The 9,157-nt window shown below is 36.5% G+C and overlaps 1 protein-coding gene across 3 annotated transcripts in view; it reads right to left on the minus strand.

Moving 5' to 3' along the window:
* LOC140342728 (CD48 antigen-like) overlaps nucleotides 1–9,157 on the minus strand; it is a 32,458-nt gene that overhangs the window by 16,232 nt on the left and 7,069 nt on the right. For all 3 annotated transcript variants that reach the window (XM_072429085.1, XM_072429083.1, XM_072429082.1), the window contains exon 2: nucleotides 2,355–2,654. In XM_072429085.1, coding sequence (XP_072285186.1) covers nucleotides 2,355–2,654 — 300 coding nt within the window. The remainder of the gene's footprint in view (nucleotides 1–2,354; nucleotides 2,655–9,157) is intronic.

A 9,157-nucleotide genomic window follows, 5' to 3' on the forward strand; every position in this document is an offset into this window, starting at 1 on the left:
TAATTGGCGGATGCGCGACCCCTATTGCCCATTTTGTTATGAAGGCAGGAATCCGGCTTGGCAGTGAGGAGGCGAGTGTACGAGCGCATATGACTCCAGCCCGCGGTAAACAGGCTCGATATAACGGCGCGATAGTACGTGCGACCAGCGAGTGCGGATTTCATTGATAAATTAGGCCCATGGTGTCTGCAGGACTGCCGCTTCACCAGGTGTAGTGCCTTAAAGGAGATACCTAGGACTGTCATAGGCCGACCATATGGGTAAGATTGGTAACAGAGGTCTCCCCATATGGGTCTCATGCTTTACCTACACTGTTGTATTTGCAGTTCTCTTCAAAATGTTGTAATTTCAGTATTTTGTACTTGTTTCAAATCTGGATTACTGTGATGACAATTATTATTATTACACAGTATTTATATAGCACCATCATATTACACAGTGCTGTACAAAGTCCTTAGCTGTGTTACTAACTGTCCCTACCATGGTCATATGTCATTTATACAGTCTAAGGCCATATTTTTGAGATGTGGGAGGAAACCAGAGTACCCAGGAGAACCTGCAAACTCCATGCAGATAGTGTCTTGGACAAGACTCGAACCTGGAGCTGAAAAGGCAAGAGTGCTACCTCTGAGCCACCATGCTACCCATGATGGCAATCTTACAATATTTGTTCCTTGATCTATTGTGTGTTCTTTATGCTATACCTTTATCATCTGAAGGGGTAAGGGGGAAATAATCAGTCCGAATGTAGGATGAGACAAATTTTACAGACATACGAATGTCCATTATTTGGCCTGTATAATGGTATTTGGGGTTACTTATGTCAGCCACCACAGAACCCAGCTGTGATGTAGGGATCAGAAGAATGAATAATAGTTGAATAATAGGATAAAAAGAGACCAGAGACTCTCGGAGGTCCCAAGTGCTCTAGAACTGCAACACAGGAACAAAGCACAAATAGGAGAACAAATGAGAGATGAATACTGTATCTATCTTCTATTACCAAGAAAGAATTGGTTTTTACTCTAGTTTGATTACATCAAACATCCCAATTTTCTAAAAAGAGAAAATAATATTCTTTTTTTTTTAGAACAAAGTGTATTGATAAATGACACATGACCATGCCACGCCACCATTGACAGGAATCATAAATAATGAATTCACAAACAATTAATTAATTTAACAAACCGAGCATGGGGAGCTTTCAGCTTGGGAAAAATAATTTGTGCACATGGTGCCACATTGATTGGTGGGTATTGTGAAAGGTGCGTGTTCCTCAAGGACATGGTTTATAGCATCAGCTTCCTATGCAGTTATTAGCATCATACCAATGAAACCTTAGACATCACAAAGAAAGTTAGTGTTGGAAGACATCTCTTTGTTAGATGCTGTAATAACAGCATTCAGTTGGGGCATGGGGAACAGGGAGGGATATCGTCAACAATATTTTAACCAAAAGCCCTAAGCTGGCCTAAAACTGAACCAAAGTAAAAATTTATTCTGCAAATTGTCCCAATGGTAAAGCCTAAATTGTTTTTGACACAATGATTTTCTTTATTGGGGCCATAAACAAACAAACCAAGAGTTTAAAAGCCTAAATATTTACAAATAACACTAATATATAACATGTTAGGTTAGTGTCATGGCAGGTTGGCAAAAAGGCAACATCAAGCACCAACTTTAAAGCTCCTGCTTGTATTTATTAAACAAACCAGTCTTCCCTTACAGGGGTGACATCAAAAATTGACAGGTTTGAAATCAAATGTCTTCCGGCTAGAGAATTAAATTGTTCAGACTGGTTTAAAAACAAGCACTTCTCCCTTCACAGGAAAAGTCATTCTGACCTATCACATAACAAAAATTGATTTATTAAGTTTCTCCAAGGCTGGAGAGAATACACTTTCATCAGTGAAGCTGGGTGATCTAGCAAACCTGGAATGTATCTGGTCCAGGATAGAAAACATTTGCTAGCAAATAGCAAATGAGTTTTAGGAAATCCATTCCAGGTTGGCTGGATTACCCAGTCTCACTAAAGCTCCAGAGAGCTTTAATAAATCATGCCCATAGAGTCTGGGTCACACAGCCCCTGCTGCTTAGTACTAGGTGTGCTAAATAGAGAAGCCTGGGAACAGTGCTAAGTCAGCAGAGAGTACAGTAATCTAGGGGCTTGTTAAAGTTTCTGACAAGATCAACGTTTTTTTGCTTGAATATAACATACATGTTAGGACACTTTCAAAAGTAAATTTAACAAACTGATGAATTAAATAAAATAATTTCATGGTTAGGTTTTCAATAAACTTAAACAAGAGTTTAAATTGTTTGTATGTACCATGTGCAGATAATTACATACATACCATACACAGTGAGATTATAGGATGCTTCGTAGACTGTATTGTTAGAAGTTATAGTCACATAGTATTTTCCGCTGTCCTCCAGTCTCAGCTCTCCAATCCTCAGCACTCTTCCATTATCCATCATCTCCAGCCTTTCCTTAAACTCCTTCTTAATTACAGAAAACTTTTTATTTACATAAGAGGCCATTATATGAGATTGGAAGTTCCAATAGACTTCAGGATGTGGGAGATCCACAGATAGTTTTAGGTGGATGGATTGGTTTATGATTCCATAAACATTAATAGGATCAACGTTTCCTCCTGTACACAAAAAAAGGGCAGAAACTGATCAGTAATTAAAGGATTGTTTTGTCCTTCTAATGATTTATAAGATATATATTATACCCTCACAGATCAGCTTGATTTAAAAAAATATTATCAACGTTAGATACTATTTTATTTACCTGGGGTGTAGTTTGTTATTTATATATCTTCATACGGTTTGTATGTTCCCCCTGTGTTTGCGTGGGATTCCTCTCACATTCTAAAAACATGCAGTTAGGGTAATTGGCTTCCCCCCAAGTTGACCTAGACAGTGTAAATGGTAAATGACCCCAGTATTGTATGACTACAGTAGGGACATTAGATTGTGAGCCCCTTTGGGGACAGTTAGTGACCTGAATATGGACCTAAAATAAATAGGATGGATTTTATATTCAGTTCCTATCCCAGTAACCAGTAAGTCAGTTGAAATTTACTTTTCTGTTGTTTAGCAGGAGAAATAAAGTTGCTTTGCTTTTCTTATTTACTCTTGAACAAAAAAAAAAAAAAACCTGTGATTCATGTCACTTATATCCCCTCTCTGTTATTGCCTAAATCGATACAGTCGCATTTCTTCTAGGACAACATATCACTATGTACATTGCTCTGGAACTATTTGTAGTACCATTTCAGGAACCAAAGCTTTGATAAATATTACCTGGTCTTATTCCATATCTCTATCTAGGTGGAAACTCTTAACATGCTGAAGCAAATTTACTATACAAAATGGAAGAAATATAATATTGTTTGCACTTTATTCAGACTCAGTCTGTTTACCAACATATATTTTCACCATAAACAGTTATGGTGCCAATCTTATGGAAATATAATAATACTTTTAACTTTTAATAATAACAATAACCTTAAATGTATGTTTCTAGGGATGGGGTACCTGAATTCTGGACCTATTTACCTTATGTTCATTCACCAGCATATACTGAGAAGAGGAGATGTACTAATAGGGCCTGATTTATTAGCTGGAGAGGATACACTTTCATCAGTGAAGCTGGGTGATTTAGAAAACCTGGAATGGATTTCTTAAAAGTCATCAACTTTTCTTAGCAAATGTTTTCAATCCTGGACCTGATCCGTTCCAGCTTTGCTGGGTCACCCAGCTTCGCTGATGAAAGTGTATCCTTTCCAGCCTCGGAGAGCTTTCCTTAATCAGGGCCATAGTGTCTATCACTCCTCTCTATTAGTCCACTTCTTCTAAATATATTTAGGTGACACTAAGATGTTTTGTTTGAAAAAAGGATTAGCAATTATATAGCTATACCATCAATAATTAAATGTGTAAATTCTCTTGAAATCACTTTTTGGTAGAACATTTGGTGTCTAAAATTATGGTAAGCTCAATCAAATTTCTGCACAATTATGGGCAAATATTCATCACCAATTCAAAAATTATATGAAATCTCACTCAATTAGCACTAATTTATCAGCACTATCAATTGGACCACTTAATAATGGGAATCATGGAATTATATTAATACAATTATATATGTTTTTAAAACATATTTTTTCTAGTATTGGGAAGGAAAGTTAATGGATGATTTTATTTTTTTATAAAATTAATAAATTGTACATATTTTACTATATATAAAAAATCATGATTGATTACAAGCTGCTCCCTGGGGTGTCTGATCCTGTCCCTGCTGCTACCATGCTATGTGAGAGAGATCCAAGGCTGGCAACCTGCATCTAATATATCGTGTGAGTGTAACTCCTAATTATAGGCGTGTAACAAATATAATAGATACTTTGATAAACATTCAATGCATTCATAGTTATATATGCAATACCAATGAAGGATAACATTTTTAAAGCTTTACTTATGTTTTGCTATTAAAGATAGTCCCCGGGTTACATACGAAATAGGGACTGTCGGTTTGTTCTTAAGTTGAATTTGTATGTAAGTCGGAACAGCTACATTATTTTAATAAATTAAATTAGGACAGATGTTTGTCTGCTGTCAGTTACTGTGAGTTCATCACACAAAAAAAAACAGACATTCATTAACTTTTGGAGCAAGCTGTGCTTTGATATGCAAAAAGAAACAACTGCAGAGTTTGTCTGGGTCATTAAAGAGTTAGAAGAGCCTGCAGAAAGAGCTCACCCCCTAAGATCACCCACAACCTCAGTTGTGTTTAGCAAAAGATTTATTCTGCAAGTCATGCAAACCGGCCCCTCCCTCCTTCAAGCCTCTGTCCTGCACACAACGAGCAGGGAAGCCCCATTCCATATGTTGGATCTCTTTAACCCGAGGACTACCTGTATAGATCTCCTTTTTCCTGAAGAAGTAAAATGAGATTCTGTGAAATGCATCGAAACATGGAACACCCTTGATGCATTTAGGTGCCATATTGTTTTTATACACAATTGCTAATTTGATGATGTTGTATATCAAATATAATAAGTTTTTATCTATTTTTAATATTTGGTTTGGAAAGCGATTTCATTGGTCTCAAAAGTCCCGATACTTGGTCATTCACCTACTTTTTGTAGGTTATTGTTTGAGCTGTGGCCTAATTATATCTATATTCAGGAGGGATCAAAATTAATCTAACATATTTTATTTTCTATTAACAAACCTCTCTATTTATTCTTGTGACTATTTTACTGTTGTAAATGTTTAGAATTGTTCCAGGAGGTAATGTTCAGAGGAATTTTATTCAAAAGGAACACATTAACACATGTTGGTAAGTCTCAGCTATGTGATTACCGGCCCTCATGTCAGGAAGTCAAATGGGGGGTTTCCTCTGTCCTGGAAAAAGGAAATGACATTCTACAGACTGGAAAACTACTGATAAAGAACAATGCAAATGTATCTACAGCCTGTAAACAAGCGTGTATGAGCCAGAGATTTTGTTTTTATCCTTATCCTGTGGAAAAAACAAAAACGCTGTATTTGCTTTGACATTGTTCATTCTGTTAATTCTTTTTTTATACATACCCCACTAGAATCGTAACAGTTTTACTGTTTTACTGGAGGGGATCCCAAAAAGTTCATTGTTTTTGTTACACAATTGTCCCTACATTATAATTCCTTATTTCTATTTTATTGGATGATTTGTCAAAGGAGAAATATATTAGGCTTCATGTTCTTTTCTTATTTTGTTGTACATGACCAGATTGATGTTTGGACTTTTTTATGACCATGTATATTGTGTATGTATGCTACCACCTATCGTATTTCTAAATTGTTATTGTAAAACTTTCTTTGAAAAATTCAATATAATCTTTGAAATAATTTTATTTTTGTTATGTCAGCCATGCCAAACTGAAAACTAATGATATATCCGATAGTTAGGAATTGGTTGTTTGAAATGTATCTTATCCTATTTGTAGTTCTTTAGATAGTGGGGTGCAAATTTTACAAATGTTTATAAAAAGATATTTTCATTGCCTTTTGTTATTGACTATTAAAATAGAATTTTTAACAAATCTTACTATTGATTGTTGTGTTCATATGGACACCATGAACATTCCACTTTAATATATGTTTAGTATATCTAAAGCCCAAAATTGGGGTTGTTACTTTGTCCTATGTATCTAGGGAAATTTTCTCATTGTTTGTTATCCACGGAAAGTGAAAGGATATCTTTCCAATGTGAGGGGAATTCATTCTTAGTCATTTGTCACTGTAACAAGTATCCCAGTTGGAAGACTGTTTGGTGCCAGTTAGTTTTGAATTTACTTATTCCTGTTGACAATGGTACTTATGTGGATTAGCAGTTTATTATGTACTGTGTCTACAGTTATCGTCTTCCTTGGAGAAGTACAATGAGGACCAGCCTCTTTTAACATAGGGGAAGCCACTGAAATAACTATACTATATTACTATATCCACAGATCACAGTACATTATTGTGGTGGTCGGTGGGAAGAATGTCTCTTACCAGTGGGAAGATTACAAATAGCTGGAAAAGATCATTGATATCACCTAAACTAACCTAAGAGGCACAAATTGTTAATTGTTCAAGAAACCCTTGGCAAACTTTAGAGGAATTCAAAAATTCCATGAAGCCCTGTTTGGGAAACACTGATATAGACAATAGTTGATACTATAAATACATAAATAGTTTATACAACCTACCTTATGAATATTAAACAATGCAAATACAAATACATACAGTACCTAGCTAATACAAAGTATGATATTATCTACCAATACCTGTTGTGATTGAACAAGTACAGCAGAGACAATAAACACTAAGGAGAGAACCCTGCCCATGGAAGCTTACAGTTAAGAGGGGAATGAAGTGGAAAAAAAATCTATCATTGAGGATGCCTTGAGTCATTTGACAACTGGTGTTGACGGAGACTGATAAAGTACGGCTGACATTTTTACATGGTTGACTTGTATGTATTTGTAGGTCATATCTAGCAAATTCATACATAAAGCCGAGCAAAACATATTTGGTGCTGAGACCATTTACATTAAACTTACCTTCTGAGACAGCTTGATCTGTGTATTAGAGATTAAGATTCAATTTATTTATATATATATATATATATATATTATTTATACATATATGAACTTGAACATTTTAGATTTAAAGTATATCGATTTATTTTGTTTTTGCCACCTAGTTCTGAAATCCTATTGTGTAGTCCTATCCTTGGGACGAGCCCTGGCCCATATATATCACATGCCTAGGCAATACTTTTTTGGAAGTGAATTTTAGACTGTGTGTGCTTGGCCTAAGACTGAGAACTGACGCACTATATTAAAAAAAGCATCCAGTCTGACTTTGTTTTTGGCACTAGGACAGAAGAGAAAGAGGGTCTGAGGCAGTTCACAGGAAAAGAGAAGTATAGTAGGGGAGTGATTTGGATTTAGATCTTCACTGTGGGAAACAAAGGCAACAGCATTAAATAACCATTCCAGGTAAATAGTGTGGGAAGGCTATGCATATTCATTATGCAGTTTGAGTATGTGTGTATATACACAATTCCTAGGCAAATAGCAAATTTGTTTTCCAGCTGCTTTGTTCGGTGCTAGGAATCGATGAAAATGCTCAGTAACTTTAATATGAACAAACGTGCTGTGGCTTGAGAAGTCCAAAGTGCTTTATAAACTTATAACGCTTTATAAACACTCTGGTGACTCATAACTTACACAGGGATTTCCTTTTCTTATGGGGGTACGCTAGAGCAGAGAGGAAATTACAAAAAGGCATGTGTTACTCCATAGCCGCATATAAAATGTTTCCAAACCCTAAATATACTTTTAAGAATGATTAACATCATATGTATACAGTTTTTCAAAGCAAATCTAAAATTTCTAAAGTTAAACTGATGCAAAATATTTGATCAATATAGTATCAAGCCCAATATGCAAAAAGGGTTAATAATTGATAAACCACTATTGTTTTATAGTCTTAGACTGGCATAGACATTTTTACTGACATTTAAAGCAGAACTATATATCCACTTTTAAAAAATTTTGGATCAGTGATGGCATTATTGCCAAGGACAGGTCATGTCAATTCTGCAATAGGCAGTCCTACCAGCCTGAATGCTCGAGGATGTGCAGCTTTTGTTGCAAGGATACCCTGCAATTGGACCCTGCACTGCACCTGTGCAGGAGGTATGTCATCCCAGCATGGCCAAAAGATGGTTGAAGATAGGAAGAGAAGGAGGAAGAAATGGTGGAACCCTGCGATGGGATGAGTATAGCAGAGTTTAGTTCCTCACAACAGGCCCTGCTGGTCTCTAGGTACCTGGTTCTTTCTTTTTACCTGCCTTGATTATTGGTACAACATCTGTTTTCCTGTTTTTTTGGGGGGGATTCTCTCCGTTACACATGGGTTAACAGTTAAAGCAGACTTTCCACTGAAACTGAAGGTTGGTTTATACCCTGTGGGCCTTTTCTAACTAAATCCCCTACAGTTAGTTCATGTACTTTAAGCAGAAAAAAATTGAAATATACTCCCTGCAATACGTCTTTGTGACCCTATTCATTTCAGCTTACAAGACCTGTTTCTAAAATTGCAATGGAAGGCCTGTGCCTCTCCTATACATCCTTACAATCTTGGTGGATGAATGAAACATCAATCCTTGTTGACTACCAAAGCTTTTATGAATCATTTATGTATATCAGTATAGAACTATACCGAAATCCTCTTTAAGGCTTAAGGAGCACTAACTTGAACAAGGTTTTCAACCTTCACCTTGCCACATTTATCATCAAGCATGTTTGAGTCTTGTACGATCTCCCATTGACCGTAAAAGGAGACCGTACAAAAGGAGCCTAGATCAGGGGTCTGCAACCTGCAGCTCTTCAGCCTTCTTGTTGTGGCTCCCTTCGGCTGCCGCAGGGAGATCTCTGATGGGGGATCCCCTTCCTCCCAAGACACTGCAGATGGAGGGGGATTCCCTATCCGATGTTCTAATGAAAAAAATCTACCAGTGAAATAAATCTACCACGGGGCGTGTCCAAATGGGTGTGTACAATGACATCCCCCTCCTTTGAACCCCAATTCCTCTGGAATGGGGAGA

This window comes from Pyxicephalus adspersus, chromosome 12 (assembly GCF_032062135.1).
Source record: "Pyxicephalus adspersus chromosome 12, UCB_Pads_2.0, whole genome shotgun sequence".
Lineage (NCBI taxonomy): Eukaryota > Metazoa > Chordata > Amphibia > Anura > Pyxicephalidae > Pyxicephalus > Pyxicephalus adspersus.